General features: G+C 52.7%; 1 protein-coding gene across 3 annotated transcripts in view; it reads right to left on the reverse strand.

The window, feature by feature from the left end:
* The window catches only part of TMEM63C (transmembrane protein 63C), a 70,718-nt gene that overhangs the window by 13,700 nt on the left and 36,886 nt on the right, over window positions 1-20,132 (reverse strand). For 2 of the 3 annotated variants that reach the window (XM_080648665.1, XM_080648666.1), the window contains 10 exons: window positions 15,736-15,773; window positions 9,898-10,040; window positions 8,442-8,490; window positions 6,563-6,671; window positions 5,172-5,245; window positions 4,486-4,566; window positions 4,249-4,372; window positions 3,425-3,558; window positions 1,951-2,073; window positions 1,353-1,506 (listed from right to left, as the gene is read on the reverse strand). In XM_080648665.1, coding sequence (XP_080504791.1) covers window positions 1,353-1,506; window positions 1,951-2,073; window positions 3,425-3,558; window positions 4,249-4,372; window positions 4,486-4,566; window positions 5,172-5,245; window positions 6,563-6,671; window positions 8,442-8,490; window positions 9,898-10,040; window positions 15,736-15,773 — 1,029 coding nt within the window. Of the gene's footprint in view, window positions 1-1,352; window positions 1,507-1,950; window positions 2,074-3,424; window positions 3,559-4,248; window positions 4,373-4,485; window positions 4,567-5,171; window positions 5,246-6,562; window positions 6,672-8,437; window positions 8,491-9,897; window positions 10,041-15,735; window positions 15,774-20,132 lie in introns of all 3 variants that reach the window. The other variant, XM_080648667.1, reaches the window with a different exon arrangement.

A 20,132-nucleotide genomic window follows, 5' to 3' on the forward strand; every position in this document is an offset into this window, starting at 1 on the left:
CAGAAGAGGGAGAGAGACATCAGTGCAAGAAGGCCCCTTCCCCTTCCAGGCCTCCTCTGCCTTCTCCCGCACACCTGGCCTCTTCTCCAGCTCGGTCCCAGCGCAGGCCTGGTTTCCCTGAGCTGCACAGTGGGCCTGGCCTTTCTCACCTGCCTTCCTGCCCAGGGGTCGGCCTAGCTGGGGGCACACAGAGGCTCCCACCCTAAGGTCAAGTGGCATCCAAGGGGCATAGACCTTCTATGCTAAGGTCCCTGGAGGGGCAGCCTGGACCAGAACCAGCTGCTGTCACTCATGTCTCATACCTCGGGGAGATGACACTGTCTTTAATGTGATGCTGTGTGAGAAGTGGCAAAAAGGGGGAGGATGTGAATAAAGAATCCCCAGGGAGGCCAGCCTGCATGGCTCAGTGGGTGAACGTCGACCTATGAACCAGAAGGTCACAGTTCGATTCCAGGTCAAGGCACATGCCCAGGTTGCGGGCTTGATTCCTGGTGTGGGGTGTGCAGGAGGCAGCAATCGGTGATTCTCATCCTTGATGGTTCTCTCTCTCTCCCTCTCCATTCCTCTCTGAGATCAATAATATATATAAAGAATCCCCAGGGAGAGCTGTGGAGCTCCTGCCTGGAGCCTATTGTGAAGATGACAAAGGAGGGCCCAAGTAAGCAAGAGAGAGAGAGAGAGAGAGAGAGAGAGAGATGCTGGAATAGGGGTGAGGATAATCTGAAAAGAGGCCTTCTAGGCTACTAGTATAGAATTTGGAATGGGCCAGTTTGGTTCCTGGACCCCCTGTCAGTATGGAGCATCCTCTGACTCAGGAATGGCTCCTGTGGGCCCAGCACTCCCATCTTGGAAGTGAGGGACCCAACACAGATCTGGGGTGTTCCTTCTCCCAGACAGCTGTGCTTGAGCTTACCTCACTCTTCCCACCCTCAACCCTATCCCTTAAACACGGGCCCTGCTCTAGAATGTGGGGGGAACAGAGCTGCCACACCTGCCACGCCCTCTGCTGCCCCTTCTTTACCGCTAGGCCTGGGTAGTGGATCTAAAGAAGCTCTCTGAGCCCACGATTGACTAGACCATCCTTTTCCTCCAAACTCAACCCAGAACCTCTCTGCAGCTCCCCCACTCTCCCTTTGCTTCTCAATTCCAGTCCCTAAGACGGGCAGCGACGAGTATTCATCCACTTTAGAACAAAGGAAACTCCATGCCACCATTTACCCTGATGCCACCTCCACCAAAGTGTTGGTGCATGGGCTCTGGATCCATGTCCCCATGGGCCCCCCACTCCATTCTCCTCTGAGTTCTTCCTTAACCTCCCTGGCACCCCAGGCTGGACTGAGCAGAGGGGGTACCTGCAGCTTCTCGAGCGGGCGGGTGACGTTATACATGTCGATGGTGTTGATGATGATGGCGGGCGTGGTGAGGAAGAAGAAGAGGAAGAAGAGGAAGGTGTTGATTACGATGAAGCGGATCCACCATTTGAAGCGGCGGACAGACAGGTGTTTCCTGGGAGGGATGGACGAAAGAGATGCACTTAGGACCCTAGGTCCCAGCCCTTCGACAGAGCCCACGTGCCATTTCCTGCATGCCAGCTGTGGGCCAGGCTGCCCTGGTCTCATTCAGCCTCTTGGACCTAGACCTGCATGCCACTGGCCCTGGCCCTTTCCCTCAATGACACCCTTTGTAAAAGCTCTCAATATATCACAAGGTGAGCCAAAAAAATAGATGAGTTCTCTCTGCAGGAGAAATCTTTTTCCCAGGAGTTGGTGCCGTCCTCACTTGTGGTGGGGTGGGCTTGGGGGTGGCAGAGGCTGGGGTGCTCAGGAGAGGATATGGCCCACCCCAGAGGGGGCCGTAAATGGGCAACAAAGTGGGCCCGATTCGTCTCCCATCCTGTTGCCCATTGCCTTCTTCAGTCTCAAAGGAGAGGGGGCGGAAGAGGGGGCTTACCAAATAATGTCTTTGGGGTGTGGGGCAAAGGCAACCCTCCAGCGGTGGGATTTGATGATGGTGGTCACCGAGGACTGTTGGGGGAGCACCCCACACTGGACGAGCCTGTAGTCCTTTACGATGCTGCCGAGATGGGGGAAGGAGACAGAAATCTAGGGGTGAAGATGACGGGCTTGGGGGGTTTCATGCCAGGGTTCCCCAGGTGGGGCCTCATACACTTCCTGGGCCTCTTGAAGCCTTGGCTATGTCTTCCAGGCCCTTAGAGGTGGGCAGATCCTGAGGTCTAGTCGCTGGAGGAAAGGGGTGTTAGAGGGAGGGACTGCCCAGGAATGGAGGGGACCACATGGCTCTCAGTTAATGTCTTGGCCCCTTGACAGCAGAGACAACACCAAGACATGTTCTTTCTCAGAGCTTGACAAGGGAGGCACTAATTTCACCCTCATCCGAATATCAGTATCTACCAATCACGGAGTTCTTTCTGTGCGCCCGGCACTGTGCTCGTTGGTGATTAACATAATCCCAATGGCACAGATTACTAAATTGAGGTGCCTGACCACATACGCAAAGAGGACCCCATCCCAGCCTTCTCCTCCACACTTCTGCCGTAATTAACAATGTCTCAGAACATAAGAAGCATAGTCTTATGTAGATGCAGTGTTTCACAGAACACACGCACTAATTAGAACATATATCCTTTCTTAAGCCCCTGGGAGCTGGACAGGGAAGATCTAAATAAGCAAATTTGACAGATAAGAAATTTGAGATTTGCAAAGTTGCACACAATTATTGGTGACTAAATGCTAGGCTATCCCACCGCTCCTTTGTAGGGCTGGGTGGGCGAGGACAGTGTTGTCCATGATCAGGCTCTTCAGGGAGAGGTGGGCCCCCACGATCCTCAAGAGACTGATTCTGGGGCTCTCGTCCTAAGGATCTAAGGATCCTTCCAGAACATTCTAGAGTGGACATAATCTACTCCCTATCAAGGTGGGGCTGCCAAAAGTCTGGGGCACAGGAGAGAGGACGCTGAAGGCCAGGAGTGGGGAGGCATGCAGCAGGAGAGGAGAAATGCAAGCTGGGCTTCTCTCCTCTGACCATCACTTGTGGTAAGGAGCGGATGATGAGTGATGAGGGAGAAAATGGGTATCATTCTTGTCCCAGAAGAGGAACCAAGAGTTCAAAGGCTACTCTGACCACCCCTGTGCTGCGGAAAGGACATAGGGGAGTGAGGTGCTCAGGGCCTGGTGTAACCAGAGACAAGCTGAGCTGGTCCCCTGGGGTGGGGAGGGTGTGGCCCTGCTCTGGGCAGGAGATGGTGCTGCCTGTGAGGACATGCAGGGGCTGGGCAGGGGGGGGGGGGCGGCGGGCAGGATATTGCAAACTGGAGAGAGGCTCTCTCATCCCCCGCTTGGCTGAAATTCAGGGAAGGAGGTAGCTTCAGAGAAGCAGAGGCCCACTCCTGGGACGGGGCACTCACCGCATCGTCATCCTGGTGTCCTGGAAGGTGACAAAGATCAGGTCCAGACGCTTTAGCGGAACGCGGCTGAGCTCGGCGTTGAACTCATCGGTCAGCTGCTCCTCCAGCTCACTGTAATATTGCTCTGCGTCTACCTGGGTGAGAGGGGCCCTCAGAGCTGGGGGCAGAGCTCCAGAAAGGCTTCGCCTGGACCCGGGGCAGTGGGCCCGAGGCGTCCATTCACCCCCAGCTCCCAGGGAAGCCTGGCTCAGGACCCAGGTGGGCTCAAAGGACCCAACTCTAGAACAGGAAGAGGCTTCGACTCTAAAACTAGCTCCCTGCTTCTAGGTCTGGGGAAGGTGAGGCACAGCTGGGGGTTAGGAGTGCTTTCGGACTTTGGGTGGTCTCCAGAGGAGTGAAAGAGTATGTTTGCAGCATTTTCAGGAAAGGGGGTTGATTCTTTCTCTGGACTAGAGCTCAGTGCTGCCCTGAGGCAGGTGTTCGAGGCTTGAGGCTGCCTTCTAGCCACAGTGGGTAGGTGATAAGATGAAGCCCACTGCCTTCAAGTGTTCCTGTCCTATCTCTTTGAAAGCCCGAGGCCTGGCAGGCTACAGCACCCTACTGTTTTCTTTCTGGTCCTCCCATCCAAGACTAGAAGCGGGACAGAGCAAGCCTCCCTGGTCCCTCCTCTACATTCTTTATGGGAGGCAGGAGGGGTGGGGAGGAAGATAGGGCCTGGGATCTGAGGGTGCAGGTTGGGCCACTTCCTGAGCCCTGGACAGAGCCTGGAGACCCAGGGCCCCAGCCCTTCCTCTGTTGTGTCCCCGGATACCTGTGCCACTTACCTCTTTGAAGCAGGTCCAACATTTGCAAAAGCAGAGGCGGGAACAGGGGTGGATCCTGATCATCACCCTCCCATGCCTCTTGGCCTTGGCTGTGTAGTAGAGCCGGCCCCGCATCGCATGGCGCCTGTCAGCCGGCAGGCAATGGGGAGCGGAAGGGTCTTGTAGTCAGGGGCCAGCGGAGCCACATCCTCCCATTCTACCCCCACCCCAGATGCAGACGTCCCGCTGCAGCCTCACCTCTGATCATCCAAGTCAATGAGGGTCCTGACGTTATAGCAGAAGTGGACTCTGGTCACGACGCACCCTGGATAGGCCTCGCTGCAGCCACAAACATGGATGCTGAGCCAGCTATGGGGCTGAGGATGTGCCACCCCAACCTGGGCCAGAGCTACAGCCCACAGAGCTGGGGGTTCAGCTGCCTGTGGTTCCTGGGTCTTGGATGGAGAATCCACCTCTTGCTCTTAAAGCTAAACTTCGGGGTTGATCCCTGTAATCTGAGATTTGCCACATCCTTCCCAGATGACCCAGAATAGGGCCTAGGGGCAGAGCTGGAATGGCTGCTCATATAGAGATAATTAGCTCCTGAGGCTGGACACTTGGGTCACAAAAGATGCCCCAAGATGACCTATCCTAGGTGACTGTGGCCCAGGAACACCCTGGACTCATAGTTGGAGCAACGAGGGAAAGGAAAACTAGCTCCCCCTGACACCCATACTATGCAGGGAACCCCTGACTTTAGAAGCCCTGCTGTGGCTCTAGGACTCCCCCATTCTGAAAGGCTGATCTTTAGCCCAGTCCAGGGCGAGCCACCACCTGGGGTGTCTCTCCCCTCACCCTCCCGTGCTGACTCACTACCCACATAAGAATCCAGGCAGGGTTACTGGGAGGAGGCAATCCATGCTCAGTCCACCCAACCCACTTACTGAAAATGCTTTATGATGATATCAGGGTCTTGGATGTCTTTGGGGACATAGGTGATCATCAGTGTTCTTGTGGCCTAGGTGGGGAGGGTACATGGAGAAGGAAGACTGCTCACTCGGGACCTGGATGTCTGGGGCTTCGGGGGGCCCCCGCAGCATCTGGAGCAGGCCTGTTACTTGCCATGCCTGGCAGGCAGAAGCCTTTGGGGTGATCTTTCACGGGTATGTGGATTGGGGTTCTGGGGTGAGGTCAAGTCAATCAGTTCACCAGGATGAATGGCCTTGAAGGAGTGGATTCCACTCCATTGAACCTTTGAAAGGCTGAGGGCAGGAGCCAGGGATGTTCCTCTGCGCTAGTTCCCTTCCCCACCAGAGCCGCGCCCCTCGCACGCCCCTCCCCTGCGGTGCCTGCCCACAGCCCCTGGGCGCTCGCCTCACACCCCAAAGACGCCCAAGCACTTCAAACACAGGAGCTCTTTCCTGACCTTGGCAGCTTGCCCAGCCCACGTGCAGAGCAAGGAGTGGAGAAGAGTTAAAGCCCCAAACACTGCCCTCAGCCAGTGATGGACAGGGAGTAGGTGGGAAAATGCACCCGACTGCTCCCCACTGGCTTGAGAGACTCTAGGGCACACACTCCGATTCTCAGAGCTCCCCATAAGATTAGGGGCCGATTCTCAGAGCTCCCCATGGGATTAGGGGCCGATTCTCAGAGCTCCCCATGGGATTAGGGGCCGGCTCCCACAGTGGTGAATTGCCCCTTCTAGCCCCTTTAACAGAAGTCTTTCCTCCCAGTCCCACTGCCCTTGCCCACCCCCCCGCTTGGGTCCAGTGGTCTTTCCTGGGATCACCTCCCAAATAAACAAATGCTACTCAGATCCTTGTCTCTCTGCATGGGAGATGGGGTAGAGGTAACCCAAACTAAGACAGTGGGGAGACACGGGGGCAGGACATAGGGTTTCTGAACTTAGGAAGACTCTGGAAGGCAAAGGAGGTTGGGCATGGCTGGAGTGGGCCAGGCTAGTGAAAATATTTAACCAGTGGTTCAGCAGGGGTCACTGGCCACTTAGGATGCCGGGCCCTGCTGGGCCAGGGGTTTCTTAACTTTGGAGTTTTCAGATGGTGAGGAGGTCCAGGGGTCCCTAGAGAGGGGAAGGGCAGCAAGGGTGCAGGGGTAGGAGGCACCAGGGAGCAGCTATTTACCAACCAGTTTGGAAGTGATTCAGCGGTTTCACAACTGGGATGGCTGTGCAGTTCAGAGGGTTAGGGGAAGACTTCTCCCCACAGGGGTGCAGAATGTGCCCCACTGAGAAGCCTTTGAGGCTGGGAGTGGGGAGGTCCAGCTGGGGAGGGGCTCCAGCTGGAAGGGAGCCATTCTGGCAGCTCTTTTCACTTACCCTGGAGCTCCTCCTGGGCACAAACCCTAAGCAGTGATGAGCCATGAAGAGGAGGTTGATGATGAAGTACAAGAAGGCAAAGAAGCTATGCAGCCACAGGATCTTATTCCTGCCAGGGGAAAGACACAGGAGGGTGAGACCCCTCTCTCACCCACAGTCTCCCGCAGGCCCCCTCTCCCACCCACAGTCTCCCCTGGACCTCCTCTCCCACCCACAGTCTCCCCCGGACCTCCTCTCCCACCCACAGTCTCCCCAGGACACCCCTCTATTGCTTCCAGACACTCGGCTCCTTGGAAGGGACGGCAATGGCGAGATGGGATGTCCTGCTCCAGCTAATGAAGCCAACATTCATTGAGTGCTTACTATATGCCAGACCCAGGGTGGGACCAGATGCTTTATCTACATTTCTCACTAGACTCTCACACCAGGTGACTATCTTCGTGTCACCCTGAGGGTCAGGGCGGTAGGTGATCTGCCTGAGGTCCCTCCTAACCATAGCAGCAGCTCTTGGACTCTTCACCGCTATGTCGTGCTGCCAGTGGCTGTGGCTCAGATCCCCATAGCTACCCGACCTCTGGGATGAGGGAATCTGGGGTCATACGCAGGCCTGGAGGAAGGAGGACCCACGGATTCACGATACCTCCCCTGGGGCAGGAAGAGTGGTGGCACTTGGGCTTTGGGCCCACGTGATGCTGGCCCCAGGCAACTGGCCAGGATAACTGTTCAGAAATAGGGCCCACCTTATTTGGAGTGGTTGGAGGAGAAAAAGGCTGCCTTGCTTCAAAATACCTCCTCACCACTCGTCCTTGTGCCTGACATTCACCTAACATTCCCCATCTAGCTGGACGCCTCGACCCTCAGTTTCCTATGAGGGGGCAAGGTTATGTGATCTCTAAGGAACATTCCGGCTCTCTGCCAATATGGATTTATGGATGTTGAAGACACTTTACTGCCTTATATAAAATTGCCAAGAAGGTATAGTTCCTCACACCAGTGATGGCCTGGGAGAAGCTGGTAAGCTCTGCTCTGGGGTTGGCGGCATCCTAGGAGGAGATGGCTGAAAGGGAGGTGGAAGGAGACCATGACCCCATTCTGCTGATTGGGGAGTTTGGTGCATTGCAGGGGTGCAGAGGCAGAGGGGTAGGGGAGGGGAGGTAGTGCAGGAGTGTGAACCCTCACTCACACCTGCTGGAACAGCTGCTTCTGCTTTCTCAGGAGCTGGCCACACCTGGCCAAGACACCTAGTGCATCGATTTTCTCAGCATGACCAGCAGGGCTCCATTGGGCTCAGTACAAATCGATGTGGCCACCCACTGGTTTGTCTGAGGTTAAAACCCACGATTCCTGGACCATGAGGGCTGGAGGGGGCTTAGAGATCATGTACAACAGCCCTTCACCCACCACAAACTAGGGATGAAGCTCAGAGGGGTGGGTGCCCTGTCCCAGACCCAGGGCAGCTAGTGGCAGAGGTGGGGCATGAACCCAGGTTCCTCCATCCTTCCACTATGGGAATCAGGTCTATGCTTCACTTAACTACCTGACTCTATTTGTGGGCAGGGAAGCAATACCTTAATTATTGGCTATTATGGGGTCTTTGCCTGTTGGGAACTGACTAAGCAAATAGGGGCATCTTTCCAAATCTTCAGGAATGGCTGGTTTGGGCAGTTCCGCTCTTTATAGGGAACACTGAGGCACCAAGAGTTCTGCCCCACCAATAGAATATAACTACTGGCATCTCACTTAGGGCCTGGGTCCCCAAGGAAATCAGGCCTTTCTTATCAGCAAAATGGTGCCCATGCTATGTACCTCACGTTGAACCTTCTCTTCCCACCAACACCCCCAGCCCGTAGAATGGGAGGTAAGAGGATCAGGTACCTACTCTGTGGAGACATTGACAATGGTGGTCCGACCAAAGTGACTATGCCAGTCTGCAAGAGAAGAAAGTTGCTGACCTCAAGCCTGGCTCCTTGATTTCCATGGGGAGCCAGAATTCAAGGTTCTCCAAAGAGTGCCCAGGGATGCTGGCCTGCGACCTGCTATTCCTTCTAGCTCCCCAGAACTTGTCCCCAACTTCCCACAGAAACGGCAGAGGCCTCTTCTTTTCCCTGGGCCTGCTGATGGGGGCTCCTTGGCCATCAAGCAAGACCGAGTCTTGGTGTGGCGTCCCCGGAGCACAACTGACACATAACTGACACCCGTTAATGCTTGTTGAGGGAACCAGCCATGAGTGGAATGATGAATTAGTAACACTGCTACCTACCAATGGCAAGGACCTGAAACTCCAGAAAATGTGATGCTCCCTCATTTGGACAGAGACAATCCTTCTGGCTAAGTGTGTTTGTCCATTTAGACATCTCCAGGTTTTGTGAGATGTGCCTAGAAATCCTGTGTTAGATGTCATTGCCAACACACTAGCTTAGGATGAGACTTTGGAAAGACAGGATCAGAAGTTGTTTGCTCTGGTAGTGGTATTTGAAGGCATGGACACGGTGCTATGTTGAGTTCATTGAGGTCTGCCTCTGGCCCGAGAAGAAATAAGTAGAAACCTGAGCAATGAGGGTAAAGCTGGCTGTCACCGGGGCATTGAAGGTGCTATTCTAGACCACCTCGCTGTACAGCCTTCCTACAGCTCTGTCCATCTTCCTATTTCTAAATGAAACACTGGCTGTTATTCACTGAGCACCTACTACCTCAGGCACACTGCCAGGCACTCAGCACGCATTATCTCCCAATCCTCATGACAGTCCAGGAAACCGAGCCCTGGGGAAATTGACTTACCAAATATAAGATCAAATAATTTGCTAGATTGGGCAAAGGTATTTTCTGGGAAGCAGAGGTGGGTCAAAGTTGGGAAATCAAGGTTTTTCTTTCTTTGAAGCCTAAGCCCTCACCCACAATGTTATTTTGTCAAAAGGACTTACTCTGTTTTATAACAAGTGTGGGAAGATGCCTTATGAGACAAATTCTGCACTTATGATCTGTCCATCAGAGTGGATACAGGAAGAACTGAGGTTCAGGGACTTTACATCATAAAAGGGCCTCCAGGAACACCTGGCCAGGTGCAGTATGGGGTGGGTTCATTCAGTTCTAGACTGAATTACTCCTGGGTGTCTGGTAGGTGCCAGGCTCTGGGTTAAACTTGTGACAAAGGAGGTATCATTTCCAATCTCCAGGTGAGAAAACTGAAGTATAAATTGCTCGGTCACGTAACTAATTCTGAGAAGTGGAATTAAAATGTAGATTTCTAGACCCCCAGGACCTACGTTCTGTCCCGCCTACCAGGTTGCCTCTCAGGTCTAGTGGCCCAGGCCCAGGGCCTGCTGAGCACTGCCTACCCAGCACATTCCCATTGTAGTTGATGGGCAGAATAATGCCCAAGGAGGGGACGCAGAGAATGAGCACGTAGATGATGAGATGATACTGGAACATGATGTAAATGCGGGCATCGTCTCCACATTTGCTGATCAGATCTCTGTTCCTGGAAGAGACATAAGACAAGGACACTCCTCAGGAGCCAATGTGGCCACAGTTTAAGTCGGGGGTGGGAGAGGGAGGTAGAGGAAAGGGAGAGAAGATTACTACCTTAACCTGAAGTTAGAATTTTTTTGAAATATCACTCTTCTTTTTAAGGCCTCTGTTATGCCTGAAATGTTTTTCACTGAATTTCACAGGCATAGCAAAGATAGAGGCTCTGCCACACTTAATACAGAACACTCTTAAAATCAGGCATTCATTCGGTCTTGTGTCTTCAAGCATTCTGAGTGCTTGCTATGGTGCAGGCAACAGACAAACCACTAGTCCCATCAAGATGCCTCCTACTTTTAAAAAGTTGTTTCTTTTAATTCTTTACATTAAAAAGGAATACTGAAAATCACAATGAGATATCACTCCATACTGCCAGCTTGGCCAAAGTTAGAAACGGAATATATGCCCACCCTACGACCTAGCAATTCCATTCCTAGGTTTATATCCAACAGAAATGCATGTACCTGTGCATCAAAAGACATGTATAAGGATTCCATAGATACATTATTTGTAATAGTCCCAAACTGGAAACAACCTAAATGTCTATTAAAGGTGGAAAGGACATAGAATTGTGAGATAGACAGAGTGTCCAAAAAAATGTATACACACTTTAAGAGCTGATAGCTGTTAAATGAAATGTAATTTAATATATACTGCCTTTATAATTATTCAAAGTGTATGCATACGTTTTTAGGGATACCCTATATATGCATATATGTGAGATATACATGTAGTGATATATCTGTCTATTGTAGCTACATATACATATATTACATTATATAGATATAAAATAAAATAAAATGCTATACAAAGATAAAAATGAATGACCATAGCTGAACCTCACAAAAACAATATTGGGTGAAAGATGCCAGGCACAAACAATACATGCCATACGATTTTATAGACAGAGTTCAAAACTAGGCATATTAAACTGTCGGGTTAGAAGTCAGGGTGCTGGTTACTTTGTAGAGGGGGAGGGGATGGGGGATTGATTGGGAGGGAGCAGGAGAGGACTTCTGGGATGTTGGCAATGTCCTAATTCTTGCTCAGGATGGTGGTGGCACAGGCTTTGCTCTGTGATAACTGAGCTGGACACTCACCTTGTGTGCAGTTTCCTGTATGTTATCCTTCGATAAAAGATTTACAAGCAGCACACTTACTATAGAAACTTTGGAAAATACAGAAGAAAATCATTCACCTAAGACAATGGTTTTGAAGGATTTTGGTGAATTTCCTTTATTTCCTTCTGCTGGCTTACCATAATGACTGCAGTATACATAGCCTTCGCTGTGTATGCTCTCTTGCTTAGCATTTAATCCTAAGCCTTTTCTGACCATTTTACGTTTTTCTGACTATTTTCATGGCTGCACAATAGGAATGGTGGCAGTGGCCTCTGTTATGGAGCAATGGTTCATGCCCAGCACTGTGCTGGCCACCCCACTCCGCTGGTGTACTCACCCTTGACCTCTGGTCAGGCTCGGAGGTTGGATGCGACTTCTAACATCCAGTCCCGGATTCAGACCTCTTTGTAAACAATACTACAAAGAGTGTATCCTCAAGGCTTTCCGTATCCCCATTTAGGCAATTATTTAGTTAGAGCTCTTGGTTTTTTTTTTTTTTTTTTTTTTTTTTTTTTTTTTTTAATATATTTTATTAATTTTTTACAGAGAGGAAGAGAGAGGAGAGGGATAGAGAGCTAGAAACATCGATGAGAGAGAAACATCGATCAGCTGCCTCCTGCACACCCCCTACTGGGGATGTGCCCGCAACCAAGGTACGTGCCCTTGACCGGAATCGAACCTGGGACTCTTCAGTCCACAGGCCGACGCTCTATCCACTGAGCCAAACCGGTTTTGGCAGAGCTCTTGGTTTTTAAAATTGCAAGCTGTTAAAGTACTTCCCGCCCTGGATTTGAGAATTCAGTCCTAGGGATGAGGGCTGGGCAGAAGGCTGCAAGTTGGGAGGAGGACAGGGGGTGTCCTGCCGCAGGCTTGGGGGCCGTGATCTGGCCACTTGACAGCACTAGGTAGTGAGCCTGAGGTGAGGTCCAAGGGAGCCTCCCGCCCCGTGGAGGGTCTGAGGGCTGGACGGGACCAAGAACACAAGCCTTTCCTTCTGGAGCTGGCAATTCCTGCTTCCTGCCCCGGCCCCTGGCTGCATCTCCCCCGGAAGCCCAGGTTATGCTCAGCAGCTTATTTTACCGTTTCCAGGGGAGCCTGCATGTTGGAGTCTGTCTCTATTCCTTTACTTAATTCTTTCATCTTCCCACCACTCTTTAAAGTGCCACCACCAGCCATCACCCTTTCTCCTACCCACTATTAACTCTCATCTCTGCTCGAATCCTCTTCCCTTCTCTCCCTCTTTCTGGCGACCTACTGTATCCGGCATCCTTCTCTCTCATCTTTAAATTAACATCCACCTCTCCCTAACCCACCCACACACACTTCTTCCCCTGAAACCACAACCAGGTTCCAGTGCTTGTTACTCTGAAATCAAACAAGAAGCTCCTCAAGCACCCACTCCCTGACCTGTTGCCCCTCAAGTTCCACCCAATATCTTTACTTCCCTCCTCCTACCACCTCTTGAAAAGCGTGACCTTCCTGCTCTGCCTGTACTTAAATATCTCCGTATCCTGGAACTGCCCTCCCAACGGAGACCAAGTAGTCAAAACCAATGTCCTCTTCTCAGCTCTCCTTCCACTCAGCCTCCTAGCATTAGAGGCTGCCGGCCACCCTCTCACTGGAGCCTCCAGTTGCTTGCCTGCTTCAATGAGCACATGGCCTGGAGGTGCCACCTCTTCTTCCTGCCCCAGCTACACTGTCCTTTTGGACTCCTTTGATCTTGTCCCCTTGGGTGACCTATCTGCTCCCATGACTTCAACTACAGCCTCTGTGCACCCACCTAAATCTCTAGCTCCGACCTTTCTTCTAAGCCCGAATCCTCTTTTTTCAATAATTGCTGGTCAACTCACATGCTTGCCCTAGCCATATCTCATTATGTTCCCAACTCATCATATCTCATCATCTTCCAACTAGTGGCGTCCCCATTCTCCCCAGAAATCAGACCTTGATTGAGAGAGAGAGAGAGAGAGAGAGAGAGAGAGAGAGAAATCAAGGATGAGAGAGAATCATTGATCTGCTGCCTCCTGCACGCCCCCCACTGGAGACTGAGCCCACAACCTGGGCATGTGCCCTGACCAGGAATTGAACTGTGACCTCCTGGTTCATAGGTCAACCTCAGAGCCTCACGGGCCAACCTCTCTCTCTTTTTCAACCAGGTAGAAGCCAGGTGGAAACCGAGATCCATGACCTATCTCCCCTATGCCTTCTCCCCATTGTTTCCCTGGTCACCATTTCCTTTCACCCAGATCCTGGAAAAGCCCCCTTAGCTGCTCACCTTGCCTTTGAACTTTCCTAGCTGCCATTCACCAACCCCCCACCCCATACTCCTGTCTGTAAACAGACACCTTCCTGAGTTTCCTGCTCAGAAATAGTAATTAGCTCGCTACTGCCTCTAGATCTCTATCATGCTGAGATTCTCAGAATGGTAGCCAAGATCCCAGCTGACCCTTCCAGCCCAAACTTTGAGCCCCTCTCTTGCCATGTACCCTTGCTTCTAGCCACATCAGAAGGATCACCATTTCTGGACACGCCCTGCCCATCTCCGCCCCAAACCTTGGCTCACACACGTCTTTATTTTGATGGGCCTCCACATCACAGTGGTGAAATTCTTCCCACCCTGCAAGGCCTAGCTCAAAACTATGCGTCTCCTGATCCTCCTATAACTTCTTGCTCTCCTAAATGCCCTTTGAACAGCAAGTATAACTTTCTCATTATCAAGTATTTGTAGTAAGTCCTGTTAACCCTTTGCTTCTCCAACTAGACTGCATGGCCTTTATGTACTGGAACTCTGGTCTCCTTGTCCCTGCCCCGTAAGTGTATTAAGCCATGTTCTAGACATTGCTCTCAAAGTCAGCAGGATGCATAGTGCACTGCCCAGCCTTCCTCCCTTCCCAAATCATGTGTTTCTGATGGAGGGGCCTTTGGGTGGGGTGAGAGAAGGGGGAAGAGGATTCTTACACAGACACACACACCCCTCCGCCCATACACACTGACTTCCCACTGACCTCCAGGTCCAGGTGTGCACACACGAACAGCTGTACACACCGATTTGCACCAACTTAGTGACCTGCATCTTTTACTTCATACTCACACGCACATCACACAGGCACCTACTACATAAGCTTTATGTTTTGCATGTATGTTCCTCCCTCCCAACACAGACACTTTCTCCCCTGCCCTGTGTATATCCACTGACATGTCAGCAAACAGCAGAGAAAATCCAAAAAGTCAGCCTCAAACTAACCTTTTCTCCCAGACCTGAGGATGTGGTCAGCACGGGCAGGCCCATTCATCCAGTTTTTCCTCCCTCTTTCCCATGCAAAGGGCTGCCTGATTTGCCATCATGCCCTGCCCATCATTCATGAATTTGCTAAACCCAGGAGCCTAGAGCCAGTCCATTCATCCTCTCAGGGTAAACAAGCTCTGAATGTTCAGATACGTTATCGGTTGTTTTTAAAATGCAAAAACAGTAATGCTTGTTGGAAAGAAAAGAAAATTCCCTTGAAACTCTTGACAGGGTTTGCCTCTGCGGAAGGGTTCATGAAGAGGGGCGTGAGAGGCTGAAGGCAGACATTTATGTTTCTCTTAATGAAATGTATTTATGTGAGCTTGTGCATGCTTTGCTGGGAGCATTCGCACATTGTCCCAAGCCCCCAACTGGGTGAGCCACACCAGGGCAGCTCTCTTTGGTGGGTGTGGAGGCCCATGAGAAAGAAGTCCTCTGAGTCTTTGCAAAGAAGCAAATTTGGGGGGCGGGCAGTGAGGTTGCAGCCCAGGGCAGGCATCACCAGGCAGGAAAGGGCCCTGGAGCAGGGGTTTGAAGGACCAGCAGGGCAGGATGAATGTGGGTATTTAGGGAGAGCCCAGGAGCGTGCAGGGCTCTGAGGTGGAGTCAGAGCTGTGTGCATGTGTGCACATGTGCATGCGTGTGTGCGCACATGTATACATATGCAGCGGGCCACAGAGCTCTGGAAAGTATTTGCTTGACTGAAGTGTTTGGCTGGAATGGGAGAATCGGTACAACAGTCACTAGGGGTCTGTCTCCTCGCCAGATGGGGTCTGGCACTAACGAGATCCCGTAGGTGAGGAGGGCAAGAGACTGTCCCTCTGCCATCGGGTGCCGAGGTTGAGAGAGGAAGCCCACCCTTCAGCCCAGTGGGTTTTCCCCCAATTTTGACAAATTTGATGAATGATGGTCACAGAAACAAAGCAAATAGCACTGGGGAAGGCTGTCCTTTTCCTGGTGTGGAGTTCATGAAAGCATTTTTATAAGCATATGGAAGTGGCCCTTTCTTGAGGGCTGGGGCAGAGATAAAATGGGCTGTGGGCCATGTCCAGTTCCCATGTCACCAACGGCAACCCCGGAGAGCATCCTCTGCCTGAGCCATAATGCGGGGGAGGGGGGTGGGGAAGGAGGAGGGGAACACAGAACTCAGGCCCAGGCCAGCATGCAGGTAGGAGACTCCGCCCACGCTCCCCCAATAAGGCCGCTCTGCTGTCACAAGTTCAGAAAGCTCAGGCACTTACTTCATGGTGATGGTGTTGATGAACCAGGAATAGGAGCCCTGGGGGAAAAGGAGAGGAAGCGTGAGAAAGTTCAGGCCTCGGCCAGCCGCACCCAGCTCTGGGAACCCAGGCAGCCACGGCATCCCAGGCAGCAGGCAGTGTCCATCCGGCTCTCCTTCCCAGGGAAGAGAAAGCCTGAGTCCTGGGGGGAGGCTGATTCGGTCTGGGGTCGGGGGTGACTGCTGAGGGAGATGTCTCCCCGTGAGTGAGTTGACATTCCTGCCACCTGGCATCCCGTTTCAGGAAATGATGCTTGAGCCGGAGGGAGAGAAGGGACTCTTTCTGGGGTGGACATCAGTTGCTTTCCATCTGCCCCTCAATGCTTCCTTCTGGGAAATGGCCCTCCCCCATGCAGGTAGCCCGGTGCCCAGGCTGTCCATCAAGTAGGCAGCTGCCAACATGGTCAGGTGACCATCAGGAGCATGACCCAACTAGGGCCAATGAGGATTCTCCTAAGGCAGTGGTCGGCAAACTCATTAGTCAACAGAGCGACAAACTGCGGCTTGTGAGCCGCATGTGGCTCTCGAGCCGTGGTTTGCCGACCACTGTCCTAAGGGGATTGCTATGGCTGTTGGGAGAGAGGGTCTCTCTCCCTCTGAGTTCCTGCACTTTGGTAAATGCCATGCAGCCTGGAGTGGCTTGGTGCCCTCTTCGATGCCACATGCAGGATCTTGTCTGAGAAAAAGCCGGTTCAGAAGAGAGAGGACCAGAGAAGGGGTCCCGATGACAATACTAGACTTGCTGGATCTAGCTATGCCTGACGCAGCTCCTTCTCTTGGACCTCCCCACCTCAAGCCACACATTAGCCTTTGTGGTAACACTAGTGTGAGCTGGGCTTCTTCTCTAGCATCTGGGGGTCCTGTTCACATGCCTTCCTCTGGGGCTCTGGCTGTCTGGAGTGTCTGGGTGGTGGAGAAAGGTAGCCTCGGCCTTGGGGGTGGGGCTGGGAGGGCCTAGAGTGGGAGTCCGCTTGGGAAGAGTGTGCATGAGGCTGGCTGGGGCCCAGGGCTGTAAGAGCTGCCACATCTGGCAGCGGGTAAGTTATCCTGGTGCATGCTTCCTTCTTGGACCCCAGGGGGGTTTGACAAAACCTTGGAAAAGGTTGCAGCTTTCGATTGGCCCCATTTGGGTCAGGAGCACATCAGTGAACCAGGCAGGCCCATTGGCTGCTGGTCCCTGGAGCCACACAGATTGGGAAGGGGGTGTGTCCCCAAAGGAAACAATGAGGGGCAGGCAAACAAGGAATGAAGGATGTTCCTTGCTCCCTTCGGCATAAGGCCCACCTTCTAAGGCCCTGTCCCTGTGTTGAGTTGATTGACAGTGGGAATGTCCACATGGGTGGAGTGCACCTCAGGGGGGGACCATTTCCCCAGCTACGTCCTGGGGAACTAAAGTAGGGTCAGATGCCCAGGGATGAGTCAGCGCCATGATGAGGAATAGCAGGATGAGGACAGCAGCGGCTGGGAAGGTCCCCAGGGAGGGGGGAACAGCTAGACTGCTGACTGGTAAGGTCCCCAGGGAGGGGGGATCAGCTACACGAGAGTTGGGCTGAGTCCTGCGGCCACTCCTCGCTGCATGGAGTCTCTTCACAGCCCACCCCTGGGCAGACAGGGCTGTGTTCACTAAGGAACAAGTAGGTTTGCTGATAGCCCCTCATGGTTATGCACACACCTTCCCGGAACCACGTCACAGGGTACATACATAACCTGGAGTTCACACAGCATAGGGCAGAGCTGGGAAGGAGAAGTGTGGCTTGTGTACCCATGAAAATCACTTTGACACAAATGGGTAAGTGAGCACGTGTGGACCCATCTCTCTCTCTCTCTCTCTCTCTCTCTCTCTCTCTCTGTCTCTCCCCCTCCCTCTTTCTGTCTCTCTCTCTCTCTCTCTCTCTCTCTCTCTCTCTCTCTCTCTCTCACACACACACACACATACACACACATCCACACAAATACACACATCCACACATACTTATACACACCCATACACATATACACACATATGCGCACACACATCCATACACATCGTAGCTCTGAGAGGCATTCAGAAAACTTAACAGCTGAACACTGGGCCCGAGAACCGCCTCTCGTCTTCTCCCCACCCCATGCAGGAAATGGCCACAAGTTCCCAGGGGCCAGCTTAGCTGGCAAGACGCAGCAACAGTGGCCAGTTCACTGCACCCAACTTGGTGGCCTCTTCCTCCCCACTCTGCCACACGGGGTAATGCCGCTGCCCTGACAGGCTCGGGCACCCTGGCGAGACGGATTGCTTCCCACACCCCTCAGCCTGGCTCAGACCCGTCACCCAGGCTGGGGCACTCTCCCTCCTTGTCAAATGAACTTCTACTCTCTTCAGTTTGACTGCCCTTTAGCTGCCATAATGATGTTTCTCTTAATACTTAAAAAGGAAATGATTTTTGTCACTGTACAAAAATGAAAAAACCAACCAAAGTGTTGTTTCTAAAAGTAAACCCGAGAACCACCTGGCAAGGCAGGTGTGACTGCTCTTGTTCCCATCGCGAGATCCTGGCAGGTAAAGGGACCCGCTCTCTTGGAGGGATGACCACGGAAGGAATATGGTTCCACTTACTCATTGGATCCAACAGCTAGAGCTGTGTCAGGTCCTAATACCCCACAGGCTAGGCTGGGGCTGGGACAGCAGTGAGCTAGCCCAGGTCAGCACTGGCTCTCACTGGGAAGCACCAGCACTGGGCTGCGGGGTGGGTATATCATTACAGACCGCGTTAGGGGCACTAAAGGGATGCTTTCCCCGTCAGTATACAGCAAAGGATCTGGACCTCGATGGGGTGGGGAGTTGGAATCTAACAAGGGTGGGTATGTTGGCTCAGAGAGGGCCAGTGGGGGAGGTGGAGAGGGAAGAGCAGGGGAGGGAGGTGGCACTTTTGAGGCTCTAAAGCAGGGGTGGGGAACCTTTTTTCTGCCAAGGGCCATTTGGATTTTTATAACATCATTTGCCGACCATACAAAATTATCAACTTAAAAATCAGCCTGCTACCTTTGGTCAAACATTGAATTAACTCACCCCTAATTAATGCCTTGGCAGGGCCTGACCAAATGATTTCACAGGCTTTATACAGCCCACGGGCTGGACGTTCCCCACCCCTGATCCAAAAGATGGCCAGGGGCCAGGGGTGAGGGAGTTGGAAGGAGATAGACTGATAAGTGGGCAAGAGGCCAAACCACAAGATCAAGGTGCACAAGAGCATGAGGAAGCCACTGAAGTTTTAGCAGGGGAACGGGTGTCCCCATTCACGTGGGTCACTCTGGATGGAGCCCGGGGCCGGTGCGGACCTGGAGATCAGATACAGCCACTGCAGTCACCCAAGCAAGAACCTGGCAGAGGCCTGGATGGGGATGGGGCAGAAGTGGAGGGAAACAAAGCCGAGAAGGTCAAAGCCACACAACGTGGTCATGAACTGGCCATGCCCAGGGGCCTGGGCAAGAGCACATGAGGTGCAGCTGGTGGATGGTGGGAAGAGTCTGAGACCAGGGAACCAGGGCGGGAGATGGTGGCATGTGTGGACATATTCAATACAAGATGCCTTTACAATATTCATATGGATATAGTTTTTAAAGTAATTTATTGGTTGTTAGAGAGAGGGGAATGGAGAAGGACACACAGAGAGAAACATCAATGTGAGGACAGCATAAGTTGGCTGCCTCCTGCATGCCCCCCACCGGGATCGAGCTCACAACCCAGGCATGTGCCCTTGACTGGGAATCAAACTGACAACCTCTGGTGCCCGGGACGACGCCCCACCCACTGAGCCACACCGGCCAGGGCATGTGGAGATGTGTTGAAGGCCATTGGATAAATGGGGCAGGAGCCCAGAGGAAGGCTTAGCTGGAGATGGAGACGTAGGAGGGATCAGTGTAGAGGTGGCAACTGAAGTCATGAGTGGGGAAGACATTGCCCATGAGAAGGGGAGGAGGAGAAGGTCTGGGGTCAGCTGTGGGAGCTCCCGGTGTTGGGGGGCGGGACAGAGAGGTAGAAGGAAAACCCAGAGAGCATGAGGTCAACAGAAGCAATTGGAAGTGCCTGCTCAAGACAGGAAGATGGGCTACAGGGTCAGCTGCTCGGGAGATGAGACGAGGACTGAGGAACGTCCCCTGGGCCACCCGGTCTGGGACCACGATGACCTTGGGGCTGTCTGGACCAGGGCACCAGGGAGGGAGAGTAACCATCTGTGGAGTGAGGGGGGTGGAAGCCACATTCGCGGGAGCTGAGGGGTGAATGGGAGGTGAGAAGGGGGTGAGGGAAGGTTTCACGGCTCCCTCCCTCTCTACATTTCAGTCCTGCTCAAATGTCACCTTATGCCCCACATCACCCTGACCCTG

The sequence above is a fragment of the Plecotus auritus genome (assembly GCF_963455305.1).
Source record: "Plecotus auritus genome assembly, chromosome: 1".
NCBI classification, from domain to species: domain Eukaryota; kingdom Metazoa; phylum Chordata; class Mammalia; order Chiroptera; family Vespertilionidae; genus Plecotus; species Plecotus auritus.